General features: G+C 44.2%; 1 protein-coding gene across 4 annotated transcripts in view; it reads left to right on the top strand.

Moving 5' to 3' along the window:
* CSMD2 (CUB and Sushi multiple domains 2) overlaps positions 1-24892 on the top strand; it is a 607752-nt gene that overhangs the window by 500383 nt on the left and 82477 nt on the right. For all 4 annotated transcript variants that reach the window (XM_082686557.1, XM_082686556.1, XM_082686555.1 and 1 more), the window contains 7 exons: positions 1579-1695; positions 4547-4756; positions 10209-10397; positions 12860-13037; positions 14413-14558; positions 21849-21929; positions 22398-22511. In XM_082686557.1, the coding sequence (XP_082542683.1) occupies positions 1579-1695; positions 4547-4756; positions 10209-10397; positions 12860-13037; positions 14413-14558; positions 21849-21929; positions 22398-22511 (1035 nt within the window). The remainder of the gene's footprint in view (positions 1-1578; positions 1696-4546; positions 4757-10208; positions 10398-12859; positions 13038-14412; positions 14559-21848; positions 21930-22397; positions 22512-24892) is intronic.

Below are 24892 nucleotides of genomic sequence, written 5' to 3'. Positions count from 1 at the left end.
TGACTTTTCATGGGACAGGTGGATAAAATCTGCCACTAGAGAAAAGGGGGCGGGTTACTGGTGAAACAAGGGCCTAGCTTGGTTGGGTTGGGGAGGGAGGACATAACACTTATTGAGTGTCTACTGTATGCAAGTCATGGCCTACCTGTTTCTTCACAGCAGCTCTTCAGGGGAGGTATCGTTGCCCTCATTTTTGCAAATGGGAAAACTAAGGCTTTTAAGGATTAAAAAGTGATTGGCACCATCGGGGATGGAACCATACTTTTCTCTGATGCCCCGCCAACTGTAAAGTACAAATCAAGGCTGACCTTGGGATAAGAAGCAAAATGAGCGGGGAGGGAGCATCCCTTAGTCATAATGGCATTTCCCTGCTGGGATCTCACCACTGGGCAGGGTGTGGTTGCCTGCTCTGTGGCCAGAAATGTGTCTGGGCAGACTGAAGCACTCCGCCCATTCCCACTCCATATTACGAAGTTCTTGCGGAGGAAACCACTCCTGTTAACAGCAGCTACCGCTAATAGAGTGCCTGTCACCCAATTACTGTGTGCATCAGCCCCTGTTCTAAGTGACTTGAAGGCCCTTCTGCTGTAATGTAAGGACCACCCCATGATGTAGGTCCTGCGGTCAGCTCCATTTTATAGGTGGGGGAAACTGAGGTTTGGAGGGGTTTAGACTGGCCCAAAGTCACATAGGAAGTGAAAGAGTTGGGATGGTGACCTTGACAGTCAGTGCCAGAGCACCCCCCCCACCACCACTCTGAACCCAGGCATGGTTCTGTTTGTCGCCCTCTCCCCAGAGGCCTTCATTTGGACCCTGCAGATCCCCCCATCCCCCTCCTTCTCTGGTTTCCTTAACTAGCTAATCCCTTGCAGCTCCCACAACCATTTCCTGCAAAAGAAAAGAATTGATGTCCACTGACCAGGCTGTATTCATGCTCTAGCCCTGTATCTTAGGTGACTCTGACATCACCTCAGCTGGAGTGTCAGTGGCCCTAACCCCTCATGGTTGGCTCCCCATGGAACACTAATCACAGTCACTTTGGCTGAGGATGAACAGAGAGCAAGTGTGGGCCCCTGGTAGGCTCATCTGTGAGCCAACCAACCCTATGGGATGAGTGTTTGCACAGAGCCCGGCATGGAGCCTGGCACAAAGTGGGGACTCTGTGCATGACAGTCCCCTCCCTTCAGCCTTTCTTTTGAGTCTTGGAAGAATTGATTGGACAGTGATAGAGATTTGAGGCATAGCGTAAGAATGGTCACACTCCTCTTGGAGCAGACCAGTGCTGCTGCATGACCTTACTAAGGGGACTGACCTGCAGAGGGCCAGCTCTAGGTCAAGAGTCCTAACCCGGGTTTGTGGCCGGCTGGGCAGTGCCTTCCTGAACTTAAATTTGTTCAATCTTGCCTGTGTGTGTAGTCATTTAGGGGAGATTACTGTTGCTTCCTTTGGATTCTCAGAGGGGTTCATGACTTGGGAAGGGATCAGAAACTGCTGCTGTAAGGGAGCACCCAAACACTGGCATGACCCCATACCCTCCTCCATGCTTTCCTAACCCTCTGTCTGGTCTCATTGTCACAGCGCAGTGTGGGGGCACAGTGGAAGAGATGGAGGGGGTGATCCTGAGCCCCGGCTTCCCCGGCAACTACCCCAGCAACATGGACTGTTCCTGGAAGATAGCACTCCCTGTGGGCTTTGGTAAGTCTGCACACCCAGGCCCTTGGTGACCCTTCATTATGACTTTGACCAAGGTAGTAGAGCACCCCACCTCTCTACTTCCTCATCTGTTGACCTCTGGTACAATTGTGAAGACCAGTTAAGAATGCTAGGAATGAACACTTTGGGAACATAAAATATAGGGAAAATCTGAAAGATTGCCATTATTATTATTATTATCTGAGTAATGAGCTAAAATTCAGGACTGCAGAATGAGAAATTACTCAGGAGTGGCTGAAAAAGAATTTAAAAAGTCTTTAACAGAGACTGGACCTCAAATTGTGCTTTTAACTTCAATATCCAATTTCTCATACTAATTAAATTATATAGCCAAGGTCAATATGATATAGACTTTGCATTCTTTATATGCACATTTTGGCTGGTATTAAAGAGTGGGAGTTTTGGCGTGTGTGTGTGTGTGTGTGTGTGTGTGTGTGTGTGTGTGTAGATGGAGTATGCCAGGCATGGGGGTTGGTGGGGTGTGGAGGACATCAGTCTGGGTACAAAATTTAATTGCTGATGATTCATTCCTGACTGGGGATATAATTTAACCCCAACATCTCTGTTGAAGAGATAAAAGCTCTGTGGTGATGTGGAGCTGATGGGTCATCTTGCCTGAGTCACCTCCCTGCTCCCAGGGACAGAACGTCCTGTGGGGATGGCCCCTGCACAGGCCTGTGGTCTCCCAGTCTATGACCTCAGGAATGAAAACCACCTCTTTTTATTCTGAACTATTCAGCCAAGACTGGGTCTTCTGATAGAGAAGGGGCTTTCAGGAGAAAGGGACTGAACTAGCCTGCTTTAAATCTATTCTGAGGGAAGGAGAGGAGTTGGTGACCTTTCAGAGGATGGAGTCTCATACTTTGTACCATCTTCTGGAGGAACCTGGGGGTACGTAATCAGGGTACAAAATGATGAGCGCTTTGGCAGCCTTGGGGAACTCCAGATTTAAGAGATTGAGGGAAGAGGAGCTAGGAGACCCCATAGCCCTGCACCCAGGCATGGACCACAAGAATATCAGATGATAGAGCAATAGAGATAGAGAGAAACAGATAGAGATGGAGAGTTGGAGGGAGCACAACATCCAAAGGAAATCAGAAGTTTAAGTGGGAGGTACATCACTGTTCTTGTTAGTCCTGATGTTCAGCCACCAGAGCTCTCTAACTCTAAGGCCTGGGTGCTTATTCAGCCTCTGGAGAACAAGCCCTCTGCAGGGTGCAATCACAGAAGTCCTTGCTTTCAAGTGAATGTTGGACTCCAGTGAAGACCTGAGCATGGCACCTGGTTTCAGTGTGTACAGAACTTCTGCATTTATAAGATGTTACCACCAGATGGCAGTAGTGAAGCCCACGCCTTTCCCCACCCATTCAATTCAGAAATCTGGCATCCTCCGGGAAGAGCCCCTTTGATGAACACGCTGCCCACGGTGCTGGGATGATGCGTAGGCTGTAGACCGCATGTCCTAAAGTGTTCACTGCACAATTATCAGTGATTTGGAAATGTGATCTGCATGTTCATTAATAGGGTAGTGAATAGTGTGGTTGGATAATTCATAAAATAAAATTATAGACCTTGAAAAGCACAATATTGAATAAAAAAGCTTATAAAACCTCCTGTGCAGTATAACAACATGCATGTACATGTTTGAGACAAACAAATCAAACATATATTTAAGAATCTAAAACCATGAACTGGAAAGGTATCTTCCCGATCCATGAGTGACCCTCAAATGGGAGAGAGCAGGAGATATGAAGTGTCTTCAACATTGTAAATCAAATCTTTAATTTTTAATAATTTTAAATAAAAATTTATTTAATTAGATGCAAAAAAATCACACCTATGTCTCCATTTATGTAAATTAGAAACTACAGGTGATAAATGTTTAAAAGGTTAAAGTCCATCTGTAACCCCACTATGCAGAGATAATACTTATAGCTTAGTCGTCACCAATCAAATGTAACCCCTGTGAAGACAAGGGCCTGATAGATATTGTTCATCCCTGAGCAGTGCCTATCACAGCCCTGATGCACGGCAAATCCTCAGTAAATATTATTAGTGAATCTGATATTCATATCAATGAACATTCTTCTGGGTTTTTAGTACCAAAATTAGAATTATATAGTACATACTACTTTGCAACTAGGTTTTCACAATCAACATAATGGATATTTTCCTATGCACAATAAATACATTTCCTCAATATAATTTAGGGACATTTCAGCTATAAACAAATATCAATCTTCCCATCTCCATTCTGCAGAGTATATCACTATGTAAGTTAAGGGCTTAATCAGATCCATTTAACCTATTGGGTTGTTAGGAGATCTTGATTAATCCAGTAAGATCCCAAAGCATAAACTTCACTGACAATGTATTTTTCTAATTTCTGAATTATCGTAAGTATTCTAGAAGATACCAGTACTGAAGTTCATGTCTTTTGATTAGGTATAGTTATTTTTAAGTGGTGATATTTTTAAGTAAAAAGTTTATTTTAGCAAAGTTATCTTTGTATTGCTAGTAGGGCTAGGAACTACAAATCAATTGTTAGCCCTGAGCTTTGTTTTCAGTAAAATAAAATGGACTCGGAACAGAGCTCTGGAATGATCGATGCCCTTCATTCTGAGCGAATAATGTATTTTTAAGTTCAATACTGCATCAAGACAAAAGACTGGACTGGATGGTGTCTCCCCAAACTATGTTCTGGCAATCTCGGTTGAGGGGGAAGCCAGTAGTAGGGATGCGTGAGGTCTGGCAGGAAAGGCTTCCATGAGGCCACATGTTTGAAGCAGGACTCTATTGCTTTGGGCACTGTCTGCCTCTATCTTGCTCCCAGGGGCTCACATCCAGTTCCTGAACTTCTCCACCGAGCCCAACCATGACTTCATAGAGATCCGGAATGGCCCCTACGAGACCAGCCGCATGATGGGCAGATTCAGTGGTAGCGAGCTTCCAGGCTCCCTACTCTCTACATCCCACGAGACCACTCTGTATTTCCACAGCGACCACTCCCAGAACAGGCCAGGATTCAAGCTGGAGTATCAGGGTAAGGACCTAGAGTGCCCGTAGCCTTCTGCACATCCCCTCCTGCCCATCCCCTTCTCTTACCCACATCCACCGTATTCCCAGCCTTCTACTTAGGGGGAGAGAGAACACAGGGAGGGCTGAGGGGTGGTGGGCAGGCCTATAGATGCAGCCTCCCCTTTGGTGGCATATCTCTCCGGCCCCATGAAGATATCTAACCCCCTTGACAAGGTTTTTCCAGGATTAAGGCCCGACAGCACCATTGGCCTTCTGTCCAGATCCAGCTGCCAACAATTTTCCCTGAACGTTCCCATAGGACATCCCTGAGTGGCCAGATGGCCACTTCCCCTCAGCCTTGATAGGCTTACTTAGTCTCTCTGAATCCTCCTCTAAGTGTCAGGCCCAAATTATCCTCAGCAAAGCTCCTTTTATCTCATGATGGAGGATTCTGGTAACAACCCAGGAGTGTCCCTTGAGCCTTCACAATGAGATAAGTCCATTAACTCCCACACAGGGTTTCCTGACTATGCTCACTGGGGCTCTGCCTTGCTGAGGTGAAATCCTGTGATAGGACCCCCTCCTCCTGGCACACTTTCCCTGGAACAAGCCCAATCCATTCCCTTCTCCTGTGTGAGGAGCCATCACCTGGGGCTATGCAGATTATTCCCGATCTGTGCCACTATATGCCGTGGCCCTAGGTAGGCCCAACAACTCCCTCGGATGCCTCCCTACTGTGACTGACTGAACCATTTATGCTAAACTCTTTTTCCAGATTCTTCCACCAACTTTTTTTTTCATAATTTTGGACTTTTTTCCAATCTAATACATGCTAATAAAAAATTAAATCATTATAGATGTTTTTGTGAGTACATCATAGAAAGTCAAAATTTTCCCATAATCCCATCTCCAACCCCACCTTATGCAGAGATGACCAACTTCTAAGTTTGTTTTCCCCATTTTTTCTGTATGTATGTTAATGTAACTCTATTATTATATGTTAACCAAAATTGTATCATGCTAAAAATACTGCTTTTGCAATTTTCTTTTTTAAAGTGAAGTTTTGATTATATTCACAAACACACCTTGTTAAAAAGAAAGAGAGAGGGGGAGGGAAGGAGGGAGGAAGGACAAAGGGAAGGAAGAAATCAAAGCATTACAGGTAAGGCCAAGCTTTCTCTGTCTACAGCTTCCAAACCAGGCTTATTTCCCAGAAGTAAACACTGTTGCTTTAACATGATCTTTCCGGTCTTTTTCCACATGTTAATATACATATGTTATAGGTATCTGTGAGGATATATAATGTTTCATGAAATTTTTGGTTGTGTTTCCTATATAAATCTATAGAATTCTCTATTTACATAATGCTCTGATACTTGGCTTTTTCATCCCTTGTCAGAGGTGAATACTGGATTTTGGTTTGTCATTTAGGGAAAGCCTTCAAGGTTTATTCTACGAGGTAGGCACCGTTGGACCAGTTACACGGGCACTGCCTCCTCAGAAGGAGCTTCAGCCGGTCTGGCTGGGCTTGCCCTGACCTGGGTCACCTCAGGAGGAGGAGCTGGGCCTCTCACGCCAGTGAAGCGGCAGGGAGAAGCAGTGCTTTTACCAGAGAGTGCTGGCTCCTTCCTGATAGTAACAAAGCTGCCTCACCCAGTGACGCAGTCTGTGGGCTTGTCACAGAGGCCAGCCCTAACCAAAAGTGTTCGTGCCTATTAAGCACACACAGTTTCAGCGGGTGGTGTGGGCTGTCAGATGCATCATGATACGTCAGACGGCCATGTTTTGTCACAGGAGAGACTCAGGCCCACATATGTGATCAACATTTCCTGCTGAGGCAGATGCAAGCCTCTCTCAGGCTTCTCCTGTATCTTAGTTTGCTAGGGCTGTGGTAACCAAGTACCATGGACTGGAGGGCTTAAACAGCACACATTTCTTCTCTCACCGTTCTGGAGGCTGAAGTCCCAAAATCAGGGTGTCAGTAGAATTGACCTCCTTCTGAGGGCTGTGAGGGAGAGTCTGTTCTCACTTCTGGCAGTTTACTGGCAGTCTGGATTTCCTTGGCTTATAGAAACATCACCCCCATCTCTGGCTTCAAATCCTTGTTATGTCTCCAAGTTTGCCCTTTTTATAAGGACACCAGTCGAATTGGATTAAGGCCCTCCCTAATGACCTCATTTAAATTAAGGTGAAATGGCAAAGATCCTCTCTCTAAATAAGGTCACATTCTGAGGTACTAGGAGTTAGGACTTCAACGTATGAATTTGGGCAGGGGCCACAATTCAACTCACAACACCTCTGACAGGCCCACATGCTCTCCCCATGGCTTCTCCTATTGGATAAATCCAAGTACTGATGACACCACCATAGTGGCAGAGGCAGCTTCTTGGGGGCCTACCCACATACACTGTGCCCTCACCTCTATGATGGGCACAGCCCTGCCCCCTGAGTCCATGTGATGGGAACAGAAACTCATGGTGTTCCCATGTGATATGCCAACTTGTCCCTATAAGAATTGTCCCCCAGGGTCCCTTGGACTTCACTGACTTCTCCCTGTAGAAGCGACCTACCTACTTCCACAGAGCCCTGGTCTTGAGCTCAGCCCCTCTCACACTCACTGAGGCTTCCAAGACACAGGCCAACACCATGGGCCAGCCATCCTCTCTGTGACGTGCCCATTACTCACGCTGGAGCTTCACATGTTCAGAGGCCCACACCTCCTTTGAGGATGTTCCCTTGATGGGGGAAGCTAGGCCCAAGGGCAGCAGAGTTCTAGGTATGCCTTTAGATGCCCAACACCTACATTAGGAGTTGGTCCAACTATATAATAGGCCCAGAGGTGTCTACTCTATGGTGGGCCCACCTCCTTCCACTCACATTTTACCTTCATGACTTGGTAGGTGTTCCCCTTGAGGTTTCCCTCAGGTCACTGGCCCAGCTGCTCCCTCGGTGCCTGCTGGAGCTCCACAGACATAATGATGCCTATCAGCCCACACTTGGTGTCAGGGCAGCTGCTCCCCTTCAGGCTTGACCTGGACTTCCATTAGGCTTCTCCGTCTGTGGTGGTCCCCGCCCCTGGGACTGGGTTGTCTCTAATGTGAGAGACCCAGATCCTCCCACAGAGGCCTCCTAATGTATGACAGACCCAAATAGTTCTCCCTGCCCAACTTGCCTACTTACACCCTCCTTAGCCCTACGGAGCTGTACCTTGTACACAAGCTCTGACCACTTACCCCAGGTTTTCCTTTATGAAAAGACCTGTTTCCAAAAGGGCCACCTGTCCCCACTGAGACATTTCTATTGAGCAGGCCCATCTCCCTGCAGTCCCACAACTTTCTCTGAGGAAATCCAACTCCTTACTTTTTCTTAGAATTCCTCCGTTAGACACTCTGAACTTCCTAGGATGGAGTTCTCTTCTCTTTTCCCAGGTAGACATTCCCATAAAATTGTTACTAACAGCTTAAGCCACTCTTACCGGGCCTCTCAGTTGGATAGGCTTAACTTTATACCATTAAAACTTTTCAGATCACGGGCGCCTGGGTGGCTCAGTGTGTTAAGCTGCTGCCTTCAGCTCAGGTCATGATCTCAGGGTCCTGGAATCGAGTCCCGCATCGGGCTCTCTGCTCAGCAGGGAGTCTGCTTCCCCCTCTCTCTCTGCCTGCCTCTCTGCCTACTTGTGATCTCTCTCTGTCAAATAAATAAATAAAATCTTAAAAAAAAAAAAACTTTTCAGATCATGATTATAAAGAACTTTTAGCAAAATGAGACACATAATTGTTCCAAAATGTTAGGCATCATTTTTCGTATTTTAATAATATGAATATTTTAATAATTTTAATAATATTAATATTTGCAATTGTGGCACTTTGTTAAAAATTGTATCTGTTCCCACCATAGCGTCTCCGTCTGGGACAAACCCAGGAGCCCTTCTTTAGGAAAGCTAATGATTCTGCCCTTTAGAGTTCATCTCTGCCAATAGGCCCACCTTTTCCCTTCGAAGCTTCTTCCGGTAAACAGGCTCTGAGATTTTTCTCAGTTTGAAAACAGTCCAGGTACTCTCCCTTAAATGTCTCTTTGTCTTAAAAGCTCAGCTCCTTCTGTATGAGACGGGTCCTATAAGGGACTCTCCATCAGGCTGCTCCTGGCTTCTGATGTGCAGCCACTCTTTTCTGGCTACTCACCATCACTGGGTCCGCAGCTTCCCCCACCCCAGGCTTCTCATTAGAGGCCTAGGCCATCCATTCAGTCAGCTCCCTGGGCAGTTCCCTGCTTTTCTACTAAGACCTTAATTTGCCAGATTGCCTAAACCGCTGCTGCTGAAAGGGCCACATGTCTCCGTTGGCCAACCAGCCTGCCCGCTCGCGCCATAGCTGCTTGATTTTTTTGACACACCCAGTGACCTTGTTGATTTCCCAGTGATACCTGCCTGGTTCCTCCTGCTGAGGCCTCCCACAGTGAGACAGTGAATGGAAATACACAACACAGTCACGGGCACAGTCCCAGAGGGCGGGCTTGGGAAATGTCAGCTTCGTGATCACTGTTATTTATATTGTTATTACACATAATGAATGCATCCACTTCCATGGAGCGTTCATTTGATCTCAACTCCCACTGAGAATTTCCACTCCCGGAATGCTCCGTCTACCCCACTGCCAATTTCCTGTGTAGGATGGGCCCGACTCTGGCTACACAGCTGTTCTTTTTTCTGTGGATCCGATTAATCAGAGTCTGTGCTCTGTACACGTGCTCAGCAAACCCCTCGGTGACCTCTCTCTGTCAGACACGTCAAGTACTTCCATGAAGGCGTCTTCTTTTTGAGCTGGGCTCACCTATTCTCACGGAAACAGCTTTTTTGCCCTTTAGAGAGGCTTCCTTGTCTTACAGGCACACACATTCTTTTTCATCCATTGATTTTCTCTGGAAAGTTTCTCTCCCAGCCACAGGCTTGGCTTACTCCCACCAAGTTCCTCTGTCTTGAAAGGCTATCATTTCTCAGAGTCAGAAAGACCCCACTCAGGTTCTTGCCTGACTGCTTTCTGTGTCTGTGAACTAGAACCTGGTTGTTATGGTTAAATGAGATGATCCATGTGAAAGAACTGAGGTCACTGCCCAGCCCCAAGCAGGTGCTCAGCGAACAAGGGTTCAACGTAGCCTTGTCTTCCTTGAGCCTCCTTTTCCCACGGAGACAGTAATAACAGGGAACATTTATTGAGCTCTTACTGTGTGCCAGGATTCCGCAAAGAGCTATGCATATATTGGCCCACTTAATTCTCCCAGTAACAATTTTCTAAATAAGAAACCTGAGGCATAGAAACGTTAAATGTCTAGCCCAGAGCCAACAACTGGTAAATAACAAGGGTCCATCTGAGTCCAAGTCTTGGTGCTTCACACTATGTGGACTCTGATGCTTCTATAGTCTGATTGAGGAGAAAATGTCCAGAGAGAATAAAGTGACCTTCTCTCCTGATCTCTTCCAGCCTATGAACTTCAAGAGTGCCCAGACCCAGAGCCCTTTGCCAATGGCATTGTGAGGGGAGCTGGCTATAATGTTGGACAATCAGTGACCTTTGAGTGCCTCCCAGGATATCAACTGACTGGCCACCCTGTTCTCACATGTCAACATGGCACCAACCGGAACTGGGACCACCCTCTACCCAGGTGTGAAGGTATGTCCCTCCCTCATCCCTGGTGATTCTTCCTAAGGAGACTGATTCAGAGTACTCCCATGCTCCCTGGAATCACCCATGCCGGGGAGTCTAGGCAAACCTTGTCCATCCTGTTTTCATATGGAAGGGACCCACCCTATCCAGGGAAAGAGTCCTGGGGACAGACGTCTGGGCCCAAGCTGGGGAGAACCTGGAGGAGAAGTTGGCCACAGCCAAGGGAATACCTACTCAGCCCTTGGAAAGAGCCAACCCATCAGAAGGGAGGACGCTGTAATCTTAATCTCTTTCCTGAGATCTGCACCTGTATATCCAATACTTACTAAAGAGCTTCACTTATCCAGAGGCATCTAAATCCTAATATACTCAAAATTAAAGTCATCATCTTTGCGCATGGGAAGTCCTCATTAGTGAAGGGCACCTCTAGTCACCTGGTAACTCGGCCCTTATTTGGCACCCCTCCTTCTCGTCTATCTGATTTACTCACCGAGTCTTGATAATTCTACACCCTGATTACCTTTCAGATGCAACCACTTCTCTCCATCCACTGCCTCTGCCTTTATCCCCACCACCACTTGGACAAGGCTCCTCGCCGGTCTCCCAGCCTTTGGTCATGCGCTACTCAATCCATTTTTCCCAGCGTAGGCAGTGTGAGACTTTAAGCCATCAACACACTCCAGACCCTCCCCTGCTCAGATGCCAGCAAGGCATCCCCATTTCCCTTGGGGCAAATTCCATACCCCTTCGTGTAGCGCTCCATGTCCCTCCGGGCCTGCATACCTCCGGGTATTCTCCACTCCATAGATTTTTAGGTCCAGCTAAGCTGAAGTGCTTTAGCTGTCCCAGGGCACCATGTTCTCTTGCGTCTAGTTCTTAGCACACACTGTCCCTCCCTTATGGAACATCGCTCTTCTCTCTTGCCTTATCTACTTAGCCTTGTCTAAATGGGACGAACACCAAGAATCCTTCCCTACCCTCAAAAGACCAGGTGAGGGGCTCCCCCGTCGCTCCTGTGGCATTCCATGTTGACAACATGTCCCCCCCTGCTCTGGCATCTATGGAGGCCAGTTGACTTACCTGTATCCCAGTGAGTGGGCTGTGAACAAAACCACGTGCCTTGGTACCCTTGCTCCCCTTGGTCTCCCCAGGCTGTGCCTGACCCTGACACAGAGTGGATATTCAGTATTTATAGGAGGGATGGTGTGTCCCTGCAGACCCCTCTCAGGATGCATATGCATTCGTGGGCACCCTACCTTCTGCCTGGAGGCATTTGGATTCTTTCTCTTCACTCTGGTCTGCCACCCATCCAGATGACTGCTTGTTGCCTGTGCCCGCCAAATGCACTCATTATTCTGGACCGGAGTTGGTTTTTTGTTTGTTTATTTGTTTGTCCTTTTTTTTCCCTCCCTGATGACTAAATTGTAACATTATAGAGACTTCAAGGCCTCTCCATCCCCTTACCCAAAGCCTAGATCAGAGTGAGCCTAAAATTGGGTGTCACTTTTGGGGGACAGAGAAATAGGGAGAGAGGATAAGATCTAGGCCACAAATGCCTTCTTTGTGAGCTAAATGCCAGGCTGGACATTTTATATGCATCAGTTCACCTAACGGCCCCCCACAGTTCTCAAGGGGGATGCTCTTAGTTCCATTTTACAGGTGCAGGAAGAGAATAAACTCTTGTCTAAGGTCATCTAGTTAATAAATGGTTTAGCCGTGATTTGAACCCAACCTTAGCTTCATCACCAGAATCCTTATCTCTTAGGTCAATACCAAAGGTACCAGTCTGGGCCCTGGGTGGCTCAGTTGGTTAAACATCTGCCTTCAGCTCAGGTCATGATCCCAAGGTCTTGGGATCGAGTCCCGCATCAGGCTCCCTGCTCAGTGGGGAATCTGCTTCTCCCTCTCCCTCTCCCCCCCACTGCTTGTGTGCTCTCTCTCATGTGCTCTTGTTCTTGGTCAAATAAATAAAAAATTTCTTAAAAATCTTTTTAAAAAAAGAAAGTTAAAAAAAAATTACCACGCTAAGAATCTTAGAGCAAATAAAATGAGAGAAAGAAATAGTTTCATAATTTCATAGCTTATCCCAGCAATAGTACTACAGCCCTGACTGTGATATCTGTCCTCCACCCCATTCCTAGGAAGGGTGAGAGGAGAGCTTTAGTGCATCCTTCCTTCTGGGCAGGTCTCATCCACAGGAAGAATAGGGGGGCCAGGGGGTTGAGGCTGGCCAACAGACTCACCTGCACTGAAGATCAGGGGCCAGATGGGGAGTGTGCTGGGTCTGGTGCAGGAAACTAATGAACAGTCGTCAGCCCCATCGCCTCTCCCGATCCCGCCTGACCTCCTCGGACAGGGTAATTTGTCCTGGGCGCTGGCACTTCATAAGGGAGTCATAAGGGAATTTTTTCTGGGGTGGGGGGGTCGATCTCCCACACTCATCTGTGTTTGTGTCCCCTCCCTGGCAGTCCCCTGTGGCGGGAATATCACCTCTTCCAATGGCACTGTGTACTCCCCTGGCTTCCCCAGTCCATACTCCAGCTCTCAGGACTGTGTCTGGCTGATCACCGTGCCCATTGGTCATGGCATCCGCCTCAACCTCAGCCTGCTGCAGACAGAGCCCTCTGGAGACTTCATCACCGTCTGGTAGGGCCAGCTGCCACATCGACAGCCAATTAGGGGCATTAGCTGGGTTCTAAACTGGGTTATTCAGTTTTTTGTCAGAAAACCAAGAGCTGAATGGTTGTAAATGGTGGTCAGCTTCCTGACTTTTGAATAAACATAGTAAATGAAGGCTCAGTTTCAATTACCCTCTGTGGCTCCTTGAAGGGAGAGGGATGGGAGGACAGTGGTCCAACCCAGAGTGCTACTAGGGGTCAGAGCACCAGTGGGTGGGTATGTGAATAGGAATGGTTGTAGATATAAACTTTTCTTATTTTTTCAAGAGTCCAAACCAAAATTCTACATTTACCTAAGATATGCTACCCAGACTAATGAAAGAGTTTTGGGGTAGAATTCTGTGAAGTCCCACTGGTCATCTCATTCTGAACCAGTATTGTCCAACACAATGTTGTGCAGTAATGGAAACAAACTGCTGTCCAGTACAGTAGCCCGTGGCTACAAGTGGACACTGAGTACTTAAATGTGACTGGAGGGACTGAGGAACTGGTTTTTAAACTTTATTTAATTTTAATTCAGGTAAAGAGCCACATGGGGCCTAGTGGTTACCAGCTGACAGTTCTGTTCTGAGTGATAGAGTATCTTGGGTGACTTTACAATGGGAGTATGAATTACGAGTCAGTAAGTGTAGTCTCCTAAACAGCTCCTCCCAAACCACTGAATCTTTGGACAAATGTATAATTAAAGGATTCTTTTGTTTAGGGGTTATTGCCGTTCTAGGAATCAGCAGGGGATAGTGGGCATCTTTTCCCAAAACTACAAGGGCTGAATAAGTGTAATCAGACTATCCTGGGTTAATTTCTAGTTTCCTTTACAAGACTGTAATTAAAAACAGATAGAAGGGACTAGATACATCTCCAGGAAAGAAAGACTTTGCCTAGAAAGGCAACCTGGGTATGTCTCTGTGTGGAGACAAGGAAGTGGGGCTGGCCTGGATAGCAGCATGAGCTTCCTGCATGTCTTCCTCACCCCATCCTACTGCTGCTCAGACTGAGAGAACCTGCCCAGTGGCTCCTGCTTCTAAGCTGAGACTGTTACCCCTGGGAGCCCATTACAGAAGCTGGTGAAGAATCAGGTGAACGAGGAGTCAGTGTGTACTTTGCCAACTCTGTCGGCTCTGTTGGCAGACTGAGTTGGGAGAGAACAGAGGGAGGTGCACAGGGCATTGGAGAAAGACAGTGTTGGGACAAGAAGAGTCACAGCCTCCCACTCCAGGCCTTTGTTAAGGCCCCTATTGGTAGAGGCAAAGCAGGCAGCTATGGTGACTTATGACTGATGGTAAAGGCAAAGCAGGCAGCTATGGTGACTTGTGACATACCAGAACCTTCTTTCCTACCTGCAGGGATGGGGCACAGCAGACAGCTCCACAGCTTGGAGTCTTCAGCCGGAGCTTGGCCAAGAAAACATTGCACAGCTCATCCAACCAGATTCTGCTCAAGTTCCACCGTGATGCAGCCATGGGTGGGATCTTCGCCATAGCCTTCTCTGGTCAGTATGGAAGCCTGGCAAGGGAGAGAAGCACTGTACTCTCAAATCAGGGCCATGCTTGATCCCTGGTTCTACCATTCCCAGTTGTGTGATTCTGAATGAGTGACATAGCTTCTCAGCCTCAGTATCCTCAGAATTATAAGAGTTAAATATGTTAACCTATGCAATATCCCCCAACACAAACCTCCATACATGTAAATTTTCCTCCTCTTCCACACTGGGAGAGAGGCACATGGCACTGATCCTTGGTGCCCAGTCCAAGCTTAGAAGCAAGAGGATAAGGCTTCTCATTCTATTCTTTCACATCAACCCACTGGTTACCCACTTACTTGGGTTCTCCAGCTTGTCCAGTAGCACATTCTAGAGGGTTGTCCCACTCCAAAGGAATCCAGGGCCTCTGTTGACCTCACAGGAAGTACTGTGCCCAAGTGAATTTGTGGAGAATTGAAGCAGGAGGAGCATGAACAATTCAGGGTGGATTTGTCCTTATCAACAGCCAATTTTCTTCTAAGAGTCCAAAGTTACAGATCTGGATACTTTTACATTTTTGTTATAGTGGGAGCAGGATTGAAAAACTTAAAGTTCTCTGTGGGCTTGTGCTCACCTTTAGAATAATCCTCCTATTAGAGTTTGCAGAGCATTACATATATTTGAGCTGGAATTGGGAAAGCTTGACTTTATTCCTGGATCCATCTTACAAACACTGGATTTTATCACATTTTTAAATTTTTTCCAATATGGTAGAAATACGAAATAGCATCTCACTCTTTTTTTTTTTTTCAGTGTTCCAGAATTAACTGTTTATGCACCACAACCAGGGCTCCATGCAATACGTGCCCTCCTTAATACCCACCACCAGGCTCACCCAACCTCCTACCCTCCTCCCCTCCAAAACCCTCAGTTTGTTTCTCAGAATCCACAGTCTCTTATGGTTTGTCTCCCTCTCCAATTTCCCCCAACTCCCTTCTCCTCTCCATCTCCCCATGTCCTCCATGTTATTCCTTGTGCTCCACAAATAAGCGAAACCATATGATAATTGACTCTCTCTGCTTGACTTATTTCATTCAGCATAATCTCTTCCAGTCCCGTCCATGCTGATACAAAAGTTGGGTATTCATCCTTTCTGACGAAGGCATAATACTCCATAGTATATATGAACCACATCTTCTTTATCCATTTGTCCATTGAAAGGCATCTTGGCTCTTTCCACAGTTTGGTGACTGTGGCCGTTGCTGCTATGAACATTGGGGTAGAGATGGCCCTTCTTTTCACTACATCAGTATCTTTGGGTGTTGGTGGGAATGCAAGTTGGTACAGGCACTTTGGAAAACAGTATGGAGATTCCTTAAATTAAAAATAGAGCTACCCTATAACCCTGCAATAGCATCTCACTCTTACCATGTTAATGATGAGGTGAGCATCCTTTCATGTCTTCATTGACCATTCATGCTTTCCTGCTCTATGAAATGCCTGCTTCCCATAGAGCTTTCTTCTTCTGAGGAGAGAGAAATAGCAAACAGACAACTGAAATCTTTGCAATTTGTAATAAGTTGCTATGAAGGAAACAAATAAGATGGCAAACAAAAAGGTGGGGAACTCTGCTTCATGTAGAATAATTGCGGAAGACCTGTCAAAAGACAATATTTGTAACAAGAACTAAAGAAAAAGAAGGCACATTTGCAGAGACTGGGGAGTGGGACTGGTGCGGGGGGAAGAACGTCCGCCTTTCTATAGGCAAACATTATCTTTAAATAAATTTAAGGACTAATAGGTAGAAAAGTACCTTAAGAAGAGCTATGAACAAGATTCTACAGTATTTTTTAATGAGATAATCGGATTTGAATTACAGAGGAAAATGCCCTTGGAAACATGTAGTTTAGGAAATAGAAATAAATTTTGGAAAGCATCTGCTTCCAGGATAAAAGTCTAGACTACAAAAAAAAAAAAAAAAAAAAAAGTCTAGACTACACAGACTCCAAATAAGAAATAAATAAAAGGAGAGCTGAATGTCTTCCCTTCCTGAACAATTCAGTCCTGAAGCTGTTAAACTGGATAAAACAAAGTGAGCATAAGAATAAAGAGGGAGTCCACACTGAAGGCAACATCTGTACAGAGAGAGCTGGCATGGGGTATCAAGGCTCTGAGCAAACTGAGGAAACACCTGAGTAGGGTAGGAGCCCCAGAAGAGTGGGGAGGGCATCCCCACAGATGATCCATCAGACTCCAAGATGGGAGAGCAGGGCATTCACATAAGGGAGGAGTGGCAGTAGAGATGGGAACATGGTTCCCTATGGATGACTGATCAAATAAGTGAATAGATTAAGGACAATAGAGGGTAGGTATCTCACCATAAGAGAAGAGGGTTAGAAAAACAATCTGAGGGGTTTGAAGTGGCGGGGGGGTGGGAGGTTGGGGTACCAGGTGGTGGGTATTATAGAGGGCACGGATTGCATGGAGCACTGGGTGCGGTGAAAAAATAATGAATACTGTTATGCTGAAAATAAATAAATTAATATTAAAAAAAAAAAAGAAAAGAAAAAAGAAATGTGGCAAGAGCAAAAGTTAGTATATACCCAGAGAATTGGATTGGAATTGGTGGTATGAGTTTGAGCTATTGTTTTCAGTATGTGCACCTAGATGTAGACTGAGAAATGGGTATAAATGTGGGTGTGTATACATACATGTATTCCTTACCTCTTTCCACAAAGAGGACTTGGAAGCAATGGCTCCTCGATAGCAATAAAGACGTCTAGCTCCAGATACCAGTTTCTAATGCCATCTTCCACTAAAATGGACCAGGACTCCTTAAAGAAAAGGAAACTATAGGAACAAAAATGCAGACAGCACAGAATAAAACAGTGAAACAGTGGCCTATAATGGCTGATGCCAAGCTGGCTGCTGCTTGACAGCACACAAGGAGCCCAGCCCACCAGTTAGTGTGTTAACCAGTACTGGAGTCTGATTAAGCCTCACCCCCAAGGGGAGCAGGGGGAGTGGGGACAAAGGTGAAGTGGTGGAGTCCTGAATTCCACCCCCCCCACCTCCCGTCTTTTGAGTTCTTCGGCAATAACATGGTAGATGCAGTATGTGCTCTGGGAGGGGAGGGATTTTTCTATAAGAAACCCAAGGCTGACAGTGGTTGTGCCTAGGTGGTGGTGTGACTTGGGGGATTTTCATTGTCTTGTTTTTTAGTATTCTACCTGCTTTCTGCATTGAGCAGAAAGGTATAACTTTTTAAAAATATAATGGCTAATCTACTGCAGTCAAACTAGTAACCACAATATGTTAAAAACTCAGGCTGTATTTAAGTGCAGATCCCTTTTTACTGATTTTTTTTTTCCTGATTTTTTTCCTGGAAGTTAAGTATGTGTTAGAAAATATTTTTTTCAGAATTTGAGAAACTTTTCTTTTTTCAGTTTTATTGGGATACAATTGGCATATGACACTGTGTAAGTCTAGGCATACAACATAATGGCATGACTTATGTATATTGTAAAATAATCACGGCAATAAATTCAGTTAATAGCTATCATCTCATATAGATACCCAAAAATAAGAACTCTTAGGATCTGCTCTCCATTAACAACATTCAAATATGTCGAACAGCAGTGTTACCATCATGTAACACATGATATCCCCAGTACTTATTCATCTCATAACTAGAAGTTTGTACACTTTGATCCTCTTTATCCAATTCCCTACCCAGAAAGTCTACTTTAAAGATAAGCATGTGGCTGAGATTGAAAGATATCAAATATTTTTAAAAGCTTTATAAAAGAAAATATTAAGAATTGGTTAAGCAGGGGGACTCCTTGGTGGCTCAATCAGTTATGCATCTGCCTTCAGTTCAGGTCATGATCCTGGGGTCCTGGGATTGAGCCCTATGTCAGGCTCTCCCTCTGCCCCTCCCCCAACTCGTGCTCGCTTGCTCTCTCTCTCTCTCACAAATAAATAAAATCTTTTAAAAAAGAAAGAAAGAATTGGCTAAACAGAATAAGCAGAAACTTCATGCATCTACAAATTCAAAGAGTGTCCTAGAAAAATATAAGCAGAAGATAAACTGAAAAAATATTTAACAGGCAGAAGTAAGTCTTTTTTTTTTTTTTTTTAAGAGAGGGAGGGGGCAGGGGCAAAGGGAGAGATGGAGAACCTTAAGCAGGCTCCATGTCCAGTGCTAGGCCCTACCTCACAACCCTGAGATCAGGACCTGAGCCAAAATCAAAAATCAGATGCTTAACCAACTGACCCACCCAGGTGCTCCCAGAAATCGATCTTAAATATGCACCAGGTTCTTCAAATTTGTAAGAAAAATAGGAGCAAAGGACTAACAGAATGTTAAGAAGAAAAACCTAGTCTATTCATCTATGAAAAAAATGTTTAACCTAACTTGTTATCAAATGTCAATTTAAAAAAAAAATGCTACCTTTTTGTTTATCTGAGTTCCATGAGGGCAAGGACTGTCTGTTTTGTTTACTCTTGCATCTTCAGTGCCTAACACAGTGCCTGACCCAGGCTAAGCCCTCCACAATCATTAAATGAGTCGGATGGAAGAATGGTAGCATCCAGTGTCAGAGAAACAGCCACTCTGTTGCTGATATCAGTTACAGTCATTTTCCTGGAGAGAAAAATGGAAGCATACATCCAATACAGGCACGGTCCTCCCTGGTTTATGTTAAGTCACGGTTAAACCTTCGTGGTTACCCCACGAGTGCCTCTTGGTTTTAATACTCACATTTTCTAAAGCTTCTATGTCTCTCAATACATTTTTCAGCCAATATATCTACAGAAAGAAAATGATTTAAATCATCAAAATATAATACAACATTTTCAACAAAACTATATATAGGAAAAGTCTCAGGTTACTTTCCAATTGCAATTGGTAAAACACTGGGATCCCAGGCAAACATTTAGAATGTGTATCTGTGTTGCTGCTGGTTCTGAGAGGTTGTGATGATGTGATGTTCACTGATGTACAGCCATGCTGTACCACCCACAGCACCATCCTGGAAATGCACCCACATTACCCTTGTTTTCAGGCTAGGGTTTCACAATGTGTCCCGCTGGGAAGGTTCGTGTGGTGCTCTATGGTATGCAAAGTGTATGTGCTAGAATGAACAGAGCCGCTGTTTTGTTATAACACTAGTCATTCTTGGGTGGTCATGCAGTAATGTTTCAAGTATTGAACTTCCAGCATTATGGTTTCTTGCATACACACACACACACACACACACACACACACACATCTTATTTTAAACACTTTCTGAGTTTGGGATTATGCACTGTAATTTTTTCCCACTTGAAGTGGTTGTAAATAGGCTCCTAGTTAGCATCTTTACATGGAACATCTGATTTCTGGAAGTGGGTCACTGACATTCAGTAGGAGATGCTTATACTTTTAAAAGGTCATACAATTTAATCATTTCTAGGTTTTTTTTCATATTTCTATTTAAATGCCAGTTAGTTGACCTTCAGTGTAATATTAGTTTCAAGTGTAGAATTTAGTGATACAACACTTCCACATATCACCTGGTGTTCATCACAAGTGCAAGCCTTAATCCCCATCACCTGTTTAACCCACACCCCCCACCTCCCCTCTGGTAACCATCAGTTTGTTCTTTACACTTAAGAATCTTTTTCTTGGTTTTACTCTTCCTTTTCTCTATATTCGTTTGTCTTGTTTCTTATATTCAATATATGAGTGAATTCATATGGTATTTGCCTTTCTCTTACTGATTTATTTTGCTTAGCATAATACTCTCTACCTCCATCCATGTCATTGCAAATGGCAAGATTTCATTCTTTTTAATGGCTTAGTAATATGGTTGTAGTAGAGTATTATATATATACATATATATATACACATATATATGTGTGTATATAAATGAAATAAAAATATATACATATATATGTGTATATATGTGTGTGTATGTATATACATATATATACATAAAATATATCACATCTTCTTTATCCATTCATCAGTTGATGAATTTTTGGGCCATATCCATAATTTGGCTATTGTTGATAATGCTACTATAAACATTGGGGTGCATATATCCTTTCAAATTAGTATTTTTTTATCCTTTGGGTAAATACCTGGTAGTGCACTTTCTAGATCCAAAAATATACAAAGAACTTATAAAACTCAACACCTAAAAAACAAATAATCCTGTTTAAAAATGGGAAGACATGAAAAGACATTTTTCAAGAAGACATCCAGCTAACCAGCAGACACATGAAAAGATTATCAACATCACTCATTATCAGGGAAATACAAGTCAAAAATACAATAAGATACCACCTCAGACCTGTCAGAATGGCTAAAATAGGCAACACAGGAAACCACAGATGTTGGTAAGGACGCAGGGAAAGGGAAACCCTCCTGCACTGTGGATGAGTTTAATTTTCTTCCTACTGTTGTCATAGAAAATCTCATATTTTCTCTCAGGACAGTGTATTACATTTGTAATTTTTTTGAGATAATGTTCTTTGTGAAAAAGCATAATGGAGTTTGGGGGGACTTTGGAAGTAATCACAGCAGTAGCAATGGCAACAGCCACTCTCACTTACATAGCACCAACTGCATGCCACGTAGCGAAGGGAAGGCAAGCCGTGAGCCCACGCTGAGCTTTGTCTCAGCAAAACCATCCACAAACAGTCCAGTCTCTGCCCAGAAGGGTGGTGTCCAGTGTAGAAAACCCACTGTAGCCGAAGATGTCTGGCCAATTGTCCGAAGGGAAACCAGCTGGCTTTAGTGGGCACTCACATGAGCTACACTCGGTACTCGGATGTCAAGCAGTGGGAAGAATATGGGATTTGAGAGCAGCCAGACCCAGATTCAAGTCCTATGGCACTCACTTCCTGTGTGACCTTGGCAAAGTAACCAAAGCTTTCTGAATCTCAGCTTTCTCATAAAGAGAGGAAGAACACCTCGCAGAGGGATCAGCCACCATGAGAATTAAAGGTGACAATGCGTGAAAGAGTCTCATGTAGTAGGTGCTCAGGAAATGCTTCTCTCCCCTTCCCTTCAGTGCTGGTGACTGTCACTAAGCCTCTCCTTTATTGTTGGTGTTACTATATAGCTCCTGGTTTTTGCATCAGAAACAAACAAAGAATGACAGCAGATTTGCTAAATAGTACTTGGCTAAACTTGCCCTGTGTACAGATCAAAAGTCACTTGCATCTGTGTGGGTGAATGAGGAATGAGAAGGTGAAGAATTGAACGAGTGAATGACAACGTGCCCCAAGAATGATGCTCTTACACCAATTTGTCTGCTTCTGTCTTTTCAGCTTATCCACTCACCAAATGCCCTCCTCCCACCATCCTCCCCAATGCCGAAGTCGTCACAGAGAATGAAGAATTCAACATAGGTACCCCCTCCCAAACCAGCAAGGACTGGGCAGGCGAAGAGGCACCGGGTTGGGTTGGGGCTGGCCAGCAAGGTGCATCTCTCCCTCCCATCCGTGGAGAGAAACAGTAGGCCAAGTGCAAGATGGCTGATGTTCTGTCAACTGAGTCTGCTCCAAAAATACAAACAATTCCTTTTAGCCATCAATAGGCAGAGGAGACAGGAAGGCAGTTTTCTTCTGTGATTCAAGTCAGTATGGTTTTGAGAAATGAATCCATGCAGCTCCCTACAAAAAGTTCCTGGAATGTGGAAGCTCAAGGCTGAGCTGTGAGAAGGAGGTAGCAGTTTTTCTGGGTCATTTGATTGGAGTTGACCTGAGCAGAGCACAACCCACTACTGATTGACCTGCCTGGAAGTGGGTTTTTAAGTACTAAGGGGTGCCTCGCCCAGACTTTGCCAGCAAATCCCCACATGGGTCTCTCTTTGGCAGGTGACACTGTCCGCTACAGGTGCCTCCCTGGCTTTACCTTAGTCGGGAGTGAAATCCTGACCTGCAGACTTGGAGCTTACCTACAGTTTGAAGGACCACCCCCAGTATGTGAAGGTAATTGCACAGAGCCATGCCTTTGTGGGTCTCAAGTTCCTCCAAAATGTATTCTTTATCTTACTCCTCTTTATCTTCCCAGTCCCTGCCCATAAAGTAAGAGGGCATTTGGTGAATGTTTGTTTATATGAATGAATGATTGCTCTAGAGAAATTCTTGGGTCCTACTCTTAAGTGGGGCTACAGATTGCCATATAACCACTTTTATCTCTGTCTTCCTTTTTTCTAACTGGCATTCTGTGGAAATGGCCTACTAATCATTGGAAGGAAGAAGTTCTGGGACCTCAGGGAGAGGTGGGCTTGCACACCAACCTAGCGCTACTGGAGTGCAGATGTACTCAAGGTCCTATGTGCTGAACTTCACTCCAGTGTGACGCCTTGACAGAAAATGAATTAACTTCACCAAGTGATCCTTACTAAAACCAAAAACAAACTCTCGACTCAAAAGACTTCTGACCTAGGACTAGATATTTAACTGTCCTGTGCCTCAATTGTCTCATCTATAAAATGAAGATTATGATATTATTTATGCCATGGACTTACTGTGAGGAATTAAATGGGTTAATAATGTAAAGCACTTTAGAACTATGCCTGGCACATAGTTACTGCCCAGTGCGGGTTATTATTATTGTTATTAGTAGTATTACTGCTTCTGGTACTAATGCTACCAGCAAATATTCAGCAGTGTGTGGAGAAACATGTCAGCTTTTCCACCACTTTTCATAAGGCAAGAGAAGAGAATCCACAATATGGTTCATTAGTGAGAAAGAAAGAAGCCGCAGCCCTAGAATTGGGCTGCCCCAATACACTGAGAAATTCATTATCTCTAAGTTGAGCTGACCTACCCATACACCAAACAACCAGCCCCCCTATAAAAGTGGACTTTAGCTTTGATCCTGCTCCAGAGCTTCCCTGCTTTGTTCCAGCCTTAGTTTCTCATCTCTGGCTTTGTTTCTGTGTCTACATGGCTCCAGCCTTCTTGGCTCTACTCCTATCCTCAACCTCATGCTTTCCTCTGGGACTTGGTGTTATACTTGGCTTCTCAAGATGTGACCCTTCACTGGCTTTGTTATAATATCAGCTTTATTGGGATAAACTTCATGTACCATGCAACTCATCCATTTAAATCACTTCAGTGATTTCTAGTATATTCAGAGCTTTGTAGCCATTTATTAGATTTTTGTCACCTCAAAATGAAACACTGTACTGATGAGCAGTCAGCTTCCATTTCTTTCAGCCCCCTTGCCCCCACCAAAGAATTCTAGACAACCACCAATCTAGTTCATGTCTCATGAAATTGACTATTCTGGATATTTCATGTTAATAAAATACCACAAGAATTTTTTTGTATGCTCAAGAAATAAAAATAAAACCTAATATTGGTAAAGAATGGAAATATCTACCATATTCATTAAGAAAAAGGATGAATACAGGTAGAAGGGTTCAGATGCAAAAAGTAGCAATGAGCTAAGGAATCAGTAAAATAGGGTAGTAAATCTAAGTAAGCAATACTGACCATAGTAGATTTAAAAATATACACACAACTGGACAAATAAATGACACTGAAAGAAAAAAAGAGTAAGTAAGCTCAAGACCCTCACTTGTTGAGGAGAAGGTTTGATATTGATTAACCCACTATGTTAGTTAAATATATAAATTAAAAATAAAGCTTAATTTTATGGATAGTTTTTTAATATGGATAGCCATAGTAGGTGTAAGTTCTTTTTCTAATTTTATTTTATTTTATGTTTTAAGTGTTCCAAGATTCATTATTTATGCACCACACCCAGTGCTCCCACCAATACGTGCCCTCCTTAATACCTACCACCAGGCTCACCTAACCCCCCACCTCTTTCCCCTCCAAAACCCTCAGTTTGTTTCTCAGAGTCCACAGTCTCTCATGCTTCATCTCCCCCTCCAATTCCCCCAATTCACTTTTCCTTTCCTTCTCCTAATGTCCTCCATGTTATTCCTTATACTCCACAAGTAAGTGAATCCATATGATAATTGACTTTCTCTGCTTGACTGATTTCACTCAGCATAATCTTCTCCAGTCCCATCCGTGTTGATACAAAGGTTGAATATTCATCCTTTCTGATGGAGGCGTAATATTACATTGTATATATGGACCATATCTTCTTTATCCATTCGTCTGTTGAAGGGCATCTTGGCTTTTTCCACAGTTTGGTGATTGTGGGAATGCAAGTTACTATGCGTAAGTTGTAAAACCATAATCAAAAATAAGGATAAAGAGAACTCAATTAATCCAATAGAAACATTAAAGAAGAGAAAAAATCATGGTAAACCAAAAACACAAAATAAGGTAGAAAAACCAAATGCAAATAAATATATGTGTAACCATAGTAAGTTAACTCAGTAAAA

The sequence above is a fragment of the Mustela nivalis genome, assembly GCF_964662115.1.
Source record: "Mustela nivalis genome assembly, chromosome: 10".
In the NCBI taxonomy this organism is placed as follows: Eukaryota; Metazoa; Chordata; class Mammalia; order Carnivora; family Mustelidae; genus Mustela; species Mustela nivalis.
Note: the sequence above shows the minus strand (reverse complement) of the source record. Positions and strands in the feature narration are given on the sequence as shown.